The sequence below is a fragment of the Malus domestica genome, chromosome 10, assembly GCF_042453785.1.
Source record: "Malus domestica chromosome 10, GDT2T_hap1".
Taxonomy (NCBI): domain Eukaryota; kingdom Viridiplantae; phylum Streptophyta; class Magnoliopsida; order Rosales; family Rosaceae; genus Malus; species Malus domestica.
The window spans coordinates 35,750,591-35,764,502 of NC_091670.1; the positions used below are offsets into that span (position 1 = coordinate 35,750,591).

General features: G+C 33.9%; 1 protein-coding gene across 1 annotated transcript; it reads left to right on the forward strand.

Annotated features, from left to right (window-relative positions):
* The first annotated feature begins 266 nt into the window (after nucleotides 1-266).
* Nucleotides 267-5,724, forward strand: LOC103422317 (uncharacterized). Its single transcript, XM_070806003.1, has 14 exons — nucleotides 267-475; nucleotides 597-830; nucleotides 947-1,121; nucleotides 1,206-1,289; nucleotides 1,493-1,734; nucleotides 1,915-2,152; nucleotides 2,557-2,636; nucleotides 2,718-2,802; nucleotides 3,019-3,150; nucleotides 3,252-3,365; nucleotides 3,467-3,514; nucleotides 4,831-4,915; nucleotides 5,107-5,163; nucleotides 5,259-5,724. Exons 2-14 carry the CDS (start codon nucleotides 625-627, stop codon nucleotides 5,399-5,401), a joined length of 1,689 nt encoding a protein of 562 aa, XP_070662104.1. The 5' UTR covers nucleotides 267-475; nucleotides 597-624; the 3' UTR covers nucleotides 5,402-5,724.
* Nucleotides 5,725-13,912: the final 8,188 nt, after the last annotated feature.

Consider the following 13,912-nt stretch of genomic DNA (forward strand, 5'->3'; position numbering starts at 1 on the left):
AAAAACGCGTCAAACCAAAGTTCGCGCGCCCTTATGCCCATAAACTTCGAGCCATCAAGTTCGCCGACACGTGTCGGTCCCGAACCCAACTGCCGGTCACTTTTCCCTTCCCTAGCCGGCTGGAAGGACCACCTTAACAAGAACGCAATCCCCCCTGTCCACGTCATCGTGAGTCCCACGACTCCTAATTAACATCGCAAATCTCCGCACTTCCCCCCATAATACCCTCACTTAATAGACCGCTCCTTTTCCTCCAGCCTTACAACGTAAGAATTGTTTTGTAATTTCAGACAACCTATCACTAATTAATTAGTTTTAAAAACGAAATTAATTAATTAATTAATTAATCTTTGTTTTTATTCCCGAGTCTTCTGGGTTAAAGTAAGAAAAGGAGGCAGTAGAGAAACTCATATGCTTTTCTCGTTGATTCAGTTACTTCCCACGTGAAATCTCACGATCTTCTTCTCTGCAATCAGTTAGTGTTCTAATTCACAATTGATAACGAATTATTAATCGTTTACGATTTTTTTTTTAATTCCATTTTTTCGTTTTTTTTTTGGGGAAATTGAGTTGGATTGGATTGGATTGAACTGCAGGGAGGAGAAGGACTGTAAATTTTCAGCCATGGATTCTGCGAGGAGTTGGCTTCAGAAGTTCCAGCCGAGGGTGAAGAAGAAGGCGGCGGCTGAGAATTCGAAAGACGAGCAGCAGAATTCTGCTTCCGATGAGGCGCCGTCGAGCGTGACGAAACAGAAGGTGGAGGCGGCCAAACAGTACATTGAGAACCATTACAAGGCACAAATGAAGTCCTTGGAGGATAGGAAGGAGAGGTGAGTTGACTAGCTATGACTTGTCAAATTGGGCAACGTTTTTTTGAATTGAAGCTGGTTGATAGATTGTGTTGAATTTGGGTTCCAATCTGGTGTTATTGTGTGTGGAATTGCAGGCGGTGGATGCTCGAAAGGCGGCTGGCGGATGCGGATGTTTCGCAGGAGGATCAGATGAATGTGTTGAAGTATTTGGAGCAGAAGGAGACGGAGTATATGCACCTTCAGAGGCATAAAATGGGGGTTGATGACTTTCAGCTTTTGACTATTATCGGAAGGGGTGCATTCGGAGAGGTTATCATTATACTTTGTTGTCAATCGGCTTTTTGTTTAAGTCGAATGCATTGGCTTTATATTGTATGTGTTGCGAAAATGCAGGTCAGAATTTGTAGAGAAAAAACTACTGGGCATGTATATGCCATGAAAAAGCTTAAGAAATCGGAGATGCTCCGGAGAGGCCAGGTACTGTTTTACTGCCAGTAATCGCAACTGACTTTATTGTAGATTTGATAAAGTCTTGCTGAAGAACTATGAGTTCTATCTGAATTGTTGGAAATGAACTTGCCCGCGCGAAAAGAAAGTAACTTGGAAGAAATGTGCTTGCTTTTATTTACTTATATATTGATAAGTTCATATTTATTCATACATCTTTTCTTGCATGGAAGGTGGAACATGTTAAAGCTGAAAGAAATCTTCTTGCTGAGGTTGATAGTGCTTACATCGTTAAGCTCTACTGCTCCTTTCAAGACGAAGAATTTTTGTATCTTATAATGGAGTATCTTCCGGGGGGTGATATGATGACATTACTAATGCGCAAAGATATCTTGACTGAAGACGAAGCCAGGTTTTACGTTGGAGAGACGGTCCTTGCCATTGAATCTATTCACAAGCACAACTACATCCACAGGTAATATTTTCACTTATTATGGTATAACTAATCTGAACCTTAAGCCATGCAACCTTATGCAAAGTTGAATCAAACTTCTTTTGGCTGGCTTTATTTGATGCAGAACTGTGTTTATCTTATTTGCTTCTCAGATGTTCACCTCAAATGTCGTGTGAGTCTGAATTTTAATATTTTTTGTAGGGATATTAAGCCTGATAATTTATTGCTCGACTCTCACGGCCACATGAAGCTTTCAGATTTTGGGTTGTGTAAGCCTTTGGGCTCTAATAGCTTTCCAGATCTTAGTGAGAATGACAACGGGGTTGGAAGGAATTCAAATTCCCTTTCAGCGAGTCATAAGCATTCTAACCTTCCCACAACACCAAAACGGACCCAGCAGGAAAAGTTATTGCACTGGCAAAAGAACAGGCGAATGCTGGTATGTTCTGTTTCTTTTCTGGGTTTACTCAGCTTTTGGTCCGGTTAGAGTGTTTCTATGTTCCTGTGCTAGATTATGCACCCATTCAGATTCCTACTCAACAAGGAAGCAAGGAAAAGGAAATATACCATCTAGGAATTACTTAAACTGGTGCCTCATAGTCATAGATTGGCATGACACTCATGGATATTACATAAAACGGGATGCACAACAGGAATAATGTTATCTTTGAGGGAAAAGTATTATTTTTTTCTTGCTATGCTCTGTTGCTTACAATTTATACTTCAGACATGAACTTCTTGTTAATTCCTCTTGTACGGTAATTTGATTCTGCTTTCTCTTCAAGTGTTTTGTAACAAATCTTCAAATTTTTACATAAAATGGCCCTTACATATGTCATTTAGGCTTATTCAACGGTTGGAACTCCAGATTACATTGCTCCGGAAGTATTGCTGAAGAAAGGATATGGAATGGAATGTGACTGGTTAGTTCACTTTTTCCGGACATTTTTCACCTTGGGACATGTGAGAGTGATATAGCATTTGTAACGGAATTTCTATATCAGGTGGTCTCTTGGTGCAATCATGTATGAGATGCTTGTAGGATTTCCACCTTTCTATTCCGAAGAACCAATGTCAACATGCAGAAAGGCAAACTGAATTTTGATTTTTTTCTGTTTGACTTTGTAATATGCAACATTCAGATTTCTGAATAGGTTTAACAATGCAGATTTAAGAAATGGAGTCCTGTTGTATCCTTATTTTCTGGAACTATAGTTATTTTGAAAGCAGTACTAATTGAGGAATCTCCTGCTGACATCTTATTTGTATATTCTTATCAAACAAATCGTTAGTTATGCCATGCAGATTGTTAACTGGAGAACTCATCTGAAATTCCCAGAAGAAGCAAAGCTTTCTCCTGAAGCTAAGGATCTCATTTGCAAGCTCCTCTGCAATGTCGAGCAGAGGCTTGGGACGCAAGGAGCTCATGAAATAAAAGTTAGCACGCTTCACAGATTCCCTCTCTTTCTCATTATTGGTTGACTGATGTTTTACTTGGTTAAGTAAAAAAAGAGTTGAAATGTGTTTCCTTATGATAGGCTCACCCATGGTTTGATGGGTTACAATGGGATAGATTATATCAGATGGAAGCGGCTTTCATACCAGAGGTTAACAATGAGTTAGACACTCAAAACTTTGAGAAGTTTGATGAGGTGAGGAAAATAATGATACCTATCCAAGTGTTGACGGTTTCCCATCTTTCCTTATCTAGCTCACCATTATCTTGAATTCCGTTTTCTTTTCATGGTTGCAGTTGGGGGCTCCAGTAGAGACTTCGACAAAATCTGGTCCGTGGAGAAAGGCAAGTATCGAAGTTTACTTGAGTTTGCATCTGTATAGGGTGCCTGCAAATTAGCTTTAGCAGGAGTACTGCAAAATAGGATTTGATAGTTTTCTTCAAATTAAAGGAAGAATATAGATTGCACTTAGTTTGGTTGTCTAGGAAGTTAATGTGAAAGTAGTTCTCCTATACTCAGTAAAAAAAGAACTGTTGTGTGAGGAAAAGTAAATTAAATTATATGCCTTGCGGAAAAAGTTTGCAGGCAGATATCATCCAATATTGAATATACACTGGTCTAGCAAATATGCATTATTCTTGCTTCACTTGATTGCTAGTTTTGAGATTCAGAGTAATGGGGGTAGTATTGAGTAACAGTTAGATCACTTCATGACATTTCAATACTAGTTGTCATCACCTTTTTAGGGTGTTAATGCAGTTTTCGGGTCTTTATTCATAAAATAATATTTAATACTTCAGTTTCACTTCTCATATGTTCATGATTGGGATCTTCAATCAATTTACTACACACACACATTGCGTTGGCTTGTTTAACATAATTCATCAAGTTTATACAAGTCATGGTATCTTATCAAGATATGCTAGGGGTTACCCTAATCTTCAATCACTTACTATACACACACACATTCATTAGGTTTATACAAATTGTTTGTACCATACTTAGGGCCTCCGTATTTAGACCTCGGCCTCTGTATTTAGACCTCGTATAAATACTCGGGGGACTCAAATGTAATTATGTAATAAATGAAGGGGTAAATATGTAATAAGTGAGGAGCCCTTATTCTATAAAAGGACTCCTCACTCTCCTCATTAGGGGAGGCCAAGTTTTAGGCCATGGGAAGAGAGCACACAGAAAATAGGCTTGAGAGCACACTACCTCTAGCCTTCTTGTATATTCACCATTCAAAGTGAAACAATATCAACATTAGTGTGGACGTAGTCCAAACATTGGGGTGAACCACGATACATCTTGTGTTCTTTACTTTCTTGCAGATTCACGATCGGATTTACGTTGTTCCAAGACCTCCGGTTTTGTGCATCAACACAAATCATTCTATCTTATGAAATATACTAGTTATAATGAATATCAGAAATTTGGAAAATCAAATTTTATCGTATAAATTTCTCAAGGGTTATACCTAATTCTTCTGGAAGGGTTATGGTTAGTCTTGGGTTTCTTCTGGTTTCAGACGCTAGTAACTTTCTTCATGGGTTGGTCTTTGTTGTTTCTGTGCTAGTGTTAGTAAGTCTTGCTGTCATCCGGTTGATTTTATGTGCTGACTGATTAATCAATAATCATGTACTTTCATTCATTCCAGATGCTTTCTTCCATGGATACGAATTTCGTTGGCTATACCTACAAGAATTATGAAATTGTTGATGAGCATCATATGCCTGGCATTGGTAAGTATTACCTATTAAATGGTTAGATAAAAAAGGAAGCTATTAATAAGAATTAGGAATATGTGTATAAATAGGAAAAACCAATATACATGTCAATTGGTAGTACTTTTTATTTGTGTTGGGGGTGGGGATGAGCTATTCGGTTGATATAGCGCTAGAGCTCACTGACCATTAAATGTGCTCTGATGCAGCTGAGTTGAAGAAAAAGAATACCAAGCCAAAGCGGCCATCTGTTAAATCATTATTTGGTATGTGCCTGTTGCAATCGAGTTCCTCAGTATCGTCTTCCTAGTTCTACATTGTATTTGCAGTCTCATACCTCCATTTGGTTTGCCTTTTCCAGACACACCTGATCCTTCGAACCCCCCAATTCAGGAAACCTCTCCCCAACGAGTGCCCAACCAGTTGGGTGTCTCAGGAGGCTCTCAGCCTTCACGGCAATCTACTAGACCCCCACTACATCAACACAAACCACCACGAAGATAACAAGCAAAGTGTACAAGTTATTATCCAGCTGGAAGGAAATTGAAAGCGAGAACTTACAACACTGCAAAAGAAAGGAAAATGGTAGGGGAATACTGTAATTTGTAGTTTAATTGCATTCGTAAGTATAATTTCTTGTGTCCAGGCACCATATAATCATGTAGATTAGAGGAAAGGAGGTTGAGCTTGACAATTAGGCTACGATAAATGATTGATTTATGAGTCGGCGTGTGTCGAGGTCATGGCCAAAATGTGTTTGTTGCTCTATAGAATAGTGAACACTTGATATGTTACTCATATATGTCGAAATCGTTGTCTACTTCCAAGGTTTTAGTGAGCTTTGCTCGATGTTTTGTGCTCGTATAGAGGTTTAGTGACAAGGCATATGGTTGGAGTTAAGCGACGCTTATTTTTGCGTACCTACGACATGTAAATTTTTCATGTATTATTGTCTTAACTTGTTTCCAATTTCTAGCCCTTTGAAATCAGCGGTAAAGAAACTCAGAGATGAACTTTTCTTTAGTGTCCATAATTCCTTATTAACAGCAGCCTCTCCATGTATGTTTACTTATTTTTATTACTAGAATGGGCCAGAAGCTCAAAAACCTAAAAGCTGCAACGAACTAAGGTCTCGTTTGGGATTGTTTATATAGGAAACAAAGCGATTTTATTTGAAGAGCACGACATTTTTTATTAAAATCTCAAAGTGTTTCCTGGAACGCATTTGAAAATGATTCTTGAAGAAGCATACGCTGAGTGCTTCTCTAGAAAGCATTTTTGGATCCGTAACTACTTTTTATTTTTTAAGTTGAACAATGTTAAAAGCACTTTTTTTTTAACCCTTTTAGAAGTAGTCCAATGAGACAAGACACACAAAATGTGAGATTTGGAAGTTCCTCACCCAAAAATAGCATGAGGGTTTCCTATATTACAAAGGGATAGATTTCTACAATATGAAGCATAAAAAAAGATGGGATATATGTGAAAGCGTGCAGCCAAGCAAGGAGGACTACGGCTTTCTTGGGTGGTACACCGAATATTTTAACTGTTAATCTATACTATTATTAAGAGAAAAGCCCTTGTCAACTTTTTTTCCTCCACTTTTTTCAATTTTGCCCTCATTTTTTAATACACAATATTGACATGAGAATGGCAAAATAGTAATTTTGTACATTTTGACAAAATAACAACCATATCCCTGTTTTCCTATTTTACCCTCTTTATATACTTATTTTTCCATATTTTACCCTCACTTTTGATACATAATATTTACATAAGGAGGACAAAACAGTAATTATGTAATATTAAAAAAAATATGCACTTATTAAGAGAAATTGTTCACACACACAAAGTGTTTGCTCTCTACTACTTCTAATTTATCTAAACTACATTTTATAGTTTGTCAATCAAAAACTAACAAAATTGCTACTATAACCTTAAATACAAAACTAAAAGAAAGTATTAGAAAAGACAACAATGTAGGCATTAAAGTAATTTTGTACGAATAAGTTTTAGTATTTTTTTTTTCTAAACCTCACACCTGTGTCCCTTTATCAATACCATCTTAACTCTCTCTCTCTCTCTTAGGCATGGCAATTCCTGACACGACCCGATAACCCGACACGACACGACACGACACCAAATTAACAGGTGTTCGGGTCGACACGATAACGAAACGGGTCGTTATCGGGTAACCCGATAAGCACCTGTTAAGATAACGAGTTGTTTCGGGTATACACGTAGGTAACACGATACACGATAAGCAGAATATTAATTTAATAATTTTATAACCCTAAAAAAAAACTATAATTACTATATATATTAATTTAACAATTTTATACGCCTAAAAACTATAATAATTATATATATATATATGTACACATATTAAATTAGCTATAATAATTATAATAATTATATATACTATAATAATTATACCCCCAAAATATTAACTATAATAGTTATATTTATATATATATATATTAAATTTTAAATTAAATTGTATACCCCTAAAAACTATAATAATTATACATACAAAATAAATAGATTTAAATCTACTTAATAAATAAATAAATATATATACACACACACACACCATTGAACTTCATGGGATACGAATTATACGAAATTAATTTCAATGATTCAACCGTCAAACTTGTTTGTATATGCTTCGAGATCGCATCAGCAAAAAATTACAAAAAATAAACATTCACAAATCAAGTAACGAGACAAAACTTTTTGACGGTTATAAACAAAAAATCACGATTTAACGGTTATTTTAACTTCGATTTTAATGATTTTTTACAGCTACACTCCTTGACCCTATATGAATACAATGAATGAATTCGATCTTCAATTTAAAATATTTACACTAGTGGATACCACAAAATCTTATGTTATACTTGATGAAAGTATGAATAAACTCTTAAATGTTAGTGAATCTATTGTTTTGATAGGATACGCATTCTACGAAACTAGTTTCAACAATCCAACCGTCAAACATGTTTGTATATACTTCGAGATCGCATACGCCAAAATTGCAAAAAACAAACATTCAGAGATCAAGTAACGAGACAAAACCTTTTGACGGTTATAAACGAAAAATCACGATTTAATGATTATTTTAACTCCAATTTTGATAATTTTTTACAGCTACACTCCTTGACCCTATATGAATGAATTCGATCTTCAATTTAAAATATTTACACTAGTGGATACCACAAAATTTTATGTTATATTTAATGAAAATATGAATAAACTTTTAAGTGTTAGTGAATTTATTGTTTTGATGAGATACACATTTTACGAAACTAGTTTCAACGATCCAACCGTCAAACTTGTTTGTATATGCTTCGAGATCGCATACGCCAAAAATTGCAAAAAACAAACATTCGGAAATCAAGTAACGGGACAAAAAATTTCGACGGTTATAAACAAAAAATCACAATTTAACGGTTATTTTAATTCTAATTTTGATGATTTTTTACATTTACACTCCTTGACCCTATATGAATACAATGAATGAATTCGATCTTCAATTTAAAATATTTACACTAGTAGATACCACAAAATCTTATGTTATACTTGATGAAATTATGAATAAACTCTTAAGTGTTAGTGAATCTATTGTTTTGATGGGATACGCATTCTACGAAACTAGTTTCAACGATCCAACCGTCAAACATGTTTGTATATACTTCGAGATCGCATACACCAAAAATTGCAAAAAACAAACATTCAGAGATAGAGTAACATGACAAAACTTTTTGACGGTTATAAACAAAAAATCACGATTTAACGGTTATTTTAACTCCGATTTTGATAATTTTTTACAGCTACACTCCTTGACCCTATATGAATACAATGAATGAATTCGATCTTCAATTTAAAATATTTACACTAGTGGATACCACAAAATCTTATGTTATACTTGATGAAAATATTAATAAACTCTTAAGTGTTAGTGAATATATTGTTTTGATGAGATACGCATTTTGTGAAACTAGTTTCAACGATCCAACCGTCAAACTTGTTTGTATATGCTTCAAGATCGCATATGCCAAAAAGTGCAAAAAACAAACATTCAGGGATCAAGTAACGGGACAAAACTTTTCAACGGTTATAAATGAAAAATCACTATTTAACGGTTATTTTAACTCCGATTTTGATGATTTATTACAGCTACACTTATTGACCCTATATAAATACAATGAATGAATTTGATCTTCAATTTAAAATATTTACACAAGTGGATACCACAAAATCTTATGTTATACGTAATGAAAATATTAATAAACTCTCAAGTGTTAGAGAATATATTGTTTTGATGAGATACGCATTTTGGGAAACTAGTTTCAACGATCCAACCTTCAAACTTGTTTGTATATACTTTGAGATCGCATATGCCAAAAATTGCAAAAAACAAACATTCAGAGATCAAGTAACGGGACAAAACTTTTCGACGGTTATAAACAAAAAATCACGATTTAACGGTTATTTTAACTCTGATTTTGATGATATTTTACAACTACACTCCTTTACCCTATATAAATACAATGAATGAATTCGATCTTCAATTTAAAATATTTACACTAGTGGATACCACAAATCTTATGTTATACTTGATGAAAGTATAAATAAAATCTTTAAATGTTAGTGAATCTATTGTTTTGATGGGATACACATTATACGAAACTAGTTTCGACGATCCAACCGTCAAACTTGTTTGTATATGCTTTGAGATTGCATATGCCAAAAATTGCAAAAAACAAACATTCAGAGATCATGTAACCGGACAAAACTTTTCGACGATTATAAACGAAAAATCACGATTTAATGGTTATTTTAACTCCGATTTTGATGATTTTTTACAGCTATACTCCTTGACCCTATATAAATACAATGAATGAATTCGATCTTCAATTTAAAATATTTACACTAGTGGATACCACAAAATCTTATGTTATACTTGATGAAAGTATGAATAAAATCTTTAAATGTTAGTGAATCTATTGTTTTGATGGGATACATATTCTACAAAACTAATTTCGACGATCCAACCGTCAAACATGTTTGTATATACTTCGAGATTGTATATGCCAAAAATTGCAAAAAAAAAAAAACATTCAGAGATCAAGTAACGAGACAAAACTTTTCGATGGTTATAAACGAAAAATCACGATTTAACGGTTATTTTAACTCTGATTTTGATAATTTTTTATAGCTACACTCCTTGACCCTATATGAATACACTAAATGAATTCGATCTTCACTTTAAAATATTTACACTAGTGTATACCACAAAATCTTATGTTATACTTGATGAAAGTATGAATAAAATCTTTAAATGTTAGTGAATCTATTATTTTGATGGGATACGCATTCTACGAAACTAGTTTCGACGATCCAACCGTCAAACATGTTTGTATATACTTCAAGATTGTATATGCCAAAAATTGCAAAAAATAAACATTCAGAGATCAAGTAACGGGACAAAACTTTTCGACGGTTAAAAACGAAAAATCACGATTTAACGGTTATTTTAACTCCGATTTTGATAATTTTTTACAGCTACACTCCTTGACCCTATATGAATACAATGAATGAATTCGATATTCAATTTAAAATATTTACACTAGTGGATACCACAAAATCTTATGTTATACTTAATGAAAATATTAATAAACTTTTTAAGTATTAGTGAATATATTGTTTTGATGAGATACGCATTTTACGAAACTAATTTCAACGATCTAACCGTCAAACTTGTTTGTATATGCTTCGAGATCGCATATGCCAAAAATTGCAAAAAACAAACATTTAGAGATCAAGCAACGAGACAAAACTTTTCGACGGTTATAAACGAAAAATCACGATTTAACAGTTATTTTAACTCCGATTTTGATGATTTTTTTACAGCTACACTCCTTGACCCTATATAAATATAGTGAATGAATTAGATTTTCAATTTAAAATATTTACACTAGTGGATATCACAAAATCTTATGTTATACTTGATGAAAGTATGAATAAAATCTTTAAGTGTTAGTGAATCTATTGTTTTGATGGGATATGCATTCTACGAAACTAGTTTCGACGATCCAACCGTCAAACATGTTTGTATATACTTCGAGATTGCATATGCCAAACATTGCAAAAAATAAACATTCAGAGATCAAGTAACGAGATAAAACTTTTCGACGATTATAAACGAAAAATCATGATTTAACGGTTATTTTAACTTCGATTTTGATGATTTTTTACAGCTACACTCCTTGACCCTATATGAATACAATGAATGAATTCGATCTTCAATTTAAAATATTTACATTAGTGGATACCACAAAATCTTATGTTATACTTAATGAAAGTAAGAATAAACTCTTAAGTGTTAGCGAATCTATTGTTTTGATGAGATACGCATTCTACAAAACTAGTTTCAACTATCTAACCGTCATACTTGTTTGTACACCAAAAAATTGCAAAAAACAAACATTTAAAGATTAAGTAACGGGACAAAACTTTTCGACGGTTATAAACGAAAAATCACAATTTAACGGTTATTTTAACTCCGATTTTGATGATTTTTTACAACTACACTCCTTGACCCTATATGAATACAATGAATGAATTCGATCTTCAATTTAAAATATTTACACTAGTGGATACCACAAAATCTTATGTTATACTTAATGAAAGTACGAATAAACACTCTAGTGGGTCACTTTCATTAAGTTTTGTGTTCCATTGGCAAGGTTTAAACTTTTGAGAAAGGCTTCACAACCTTGAAAATAAAAACGGTTTCATTTGTCATATCCTTGCACATTTAATATTTGTAATAGATTAGTAGTGTATGGATGTATTTTTTATGAGGCTCTTATTTTCGAGTGTAGATGTAGTCCTTAAATGACAAATGTGTTTTAATGTTTTGAAGTATTATTTATGTGACAATGTGTGGTATGTGCAAATTTAAGAAAAAAAAAATATTTTTCTTAACGAGTCATAACGGGTCGGGTCACTTTACCCGTTGGGTAAAGTGACCCGACCTGTTAAAGACCCGTTAAGATAACAGGTGTGACACGACACGACCCGTTAAGATAACAGGTGTTACACGAAAACTACACGAACACGATTGACACGACTCGTTTGCTAGGCCTCTCTCTCTCTCTCTCTCCCCCTCTCCCTCCCTCTCTCTCTCTCTCTCTCTCTCCCTCCCTCCCTCCCTCCCTCCCTCTCCTAACTGCCAACCCCTTTTTTTTTTTTGATGCCTGCCAACCAATTAGAAACAAATAGCTCCTCTCATAATAAAAATATAAAAAAAATATTTCTCAACACACATTGCTAAAATATATGAAGTATTCAGTATTCCGAGCACCAAATTAATCTTTTAACTTCTTCTCACCGGGAGTAAAGTCATTATAATCACATGGGAAAAGGGCCCCGTGGCACACCGTTTATGGGATATGTGAGTAATGGTAATGCTAAGTAGATTAAATTTATAAATGAAATTTGCAAACTAAATGATGTATCATCAATAAGTAATAAACAAGTTAATAAATAGTGAAGTAATAATCCAATTATTAACTTACATGTCATTTAGTTTACAAAATTTAATCTACACGTTTAGTTTCCTTAGTATTACTCGTTATAGTATTATTTCAATGGTTTCCTCAAGAAATAGAAGTTTTGCATTACCAAGAGGGGAAGAAGCTCCCTTGTTTCACACATTAAGGTGCACTCCCACATATGAACCAACACCTACTAAAATAAAAAATAAATTATCTAGCCAACTGAATCAAAAGTGGTGAATTTTTCTGATTGATTTGGCTTTCATTTTCAATGTATTATGTCTTGAGTTTGAACTATTCTCCATCACTTTAGTTTAAATTATAATAATAAGATCGTTTGTAATAAAAAAAATAATAATAGACCCATTTGTTTTTATTTTTTTTATTTGGCCCAATTATTTTTATTTTATTTAATTTTGATAAATAGCCTAGCCTACGCAATAGGCATGCACTGTGGTTGGTGTTGAGGGGCCAAAACCCCACCTTTCATGCATTGCCAAGCAAGGACTAAATGATAAATTTACAAGTGGGAATTTAATTTGTCATTCTCTCATTGGCTGCCTAGGATCGACGTTCGTAATTTACACAAGGTTCTCTCTCTGTATCATATCAAACCCTAATTAGTCACTCACAAATGAACATGGATCATCTTCGGATCCATGTATCCTAATTTTAAGGATCCATTAACTATTGAAATTTGATCTAACAGCTTTAAACACGAGTTCATTTTAAAAATTATAATAACTCTAACTGTTAAATCAAATTTTAATAATCTGATAGATCTTTAAGATTATGATACATGGATCCAATCCATGTCGCTCACAAACCTCAAAACCCTAGATTAAAAAGGGTTCTGTGTTGTGTTATTTTAACGTCGACCCCCACTTTGACCTTGCTTATGTGGGACCAGGGCATTAGAATAATAGAATGGTATAGCTGGTGGCAAGTAAATCACAGCCATCCATGTAGAGGATAATGGATGGGCACTATATATTTATCGAATTTTTGTAGTCGGTTCAGGTACACACCGGTGAGGTTGGCGGTAGGCTGGTTTGGTGACGTTGAAAGGTGTGGAAATGCATAACCAAATAATGTCAGCTAGAGAGATCCAAAATTTTATAATATTTTTTGTGTAGATTATATGATGTGACTGTTGATACTTAGATTTCTTTTTTAAATCATTAAAAAAAGCTAAAATTTTAAAATTTTATCTGCATCATTTGAGTAGTGTACAAATTTGATATTTGTAGCATTTTCATGTCAGAGTGTCATGTGTACAAATCAGCAAAACGTTATCATAATTAGGACTGAAACATATGGAATTATTATAAAATTGTACTAAGGACACCTCATTTTTTGCATAATTTAACTAGAGGTACATTCGTAAGCTTGGAAGGCTGGAATAAAAAAAAAAAAAAAAAAAACCTAATGAGTCATGGACCGATGCTTA

What these genes read in the sequence shown, in the direction of transcription:
- LOC103422317 (XM_070806003.1), top strand. Translation starts at nt 625, where the DNA reads ATGGATTCTGCGAGGAGTTGGCTTCAGAAGTTCCAGCCGAGGGTGAAG. An exon ending in TATGGAATGGAATGTGACTG is followed by an intron (nt 2,637 to 2,717) that starts GTTAGTTCACTT and finishes TTTCTATATCAG; the next exon opens with GTGGTCTCTTGGTGCAATCA. An exon ending in AATCTGGTCCGTGGAGAAAG is followed by an intron (nt 3,515 to 4,830) that starts GCAAGTATCGAA and finishes CATTCATTCCAG; the next exon opens with ATGCTTTCTTCCATGGATAC.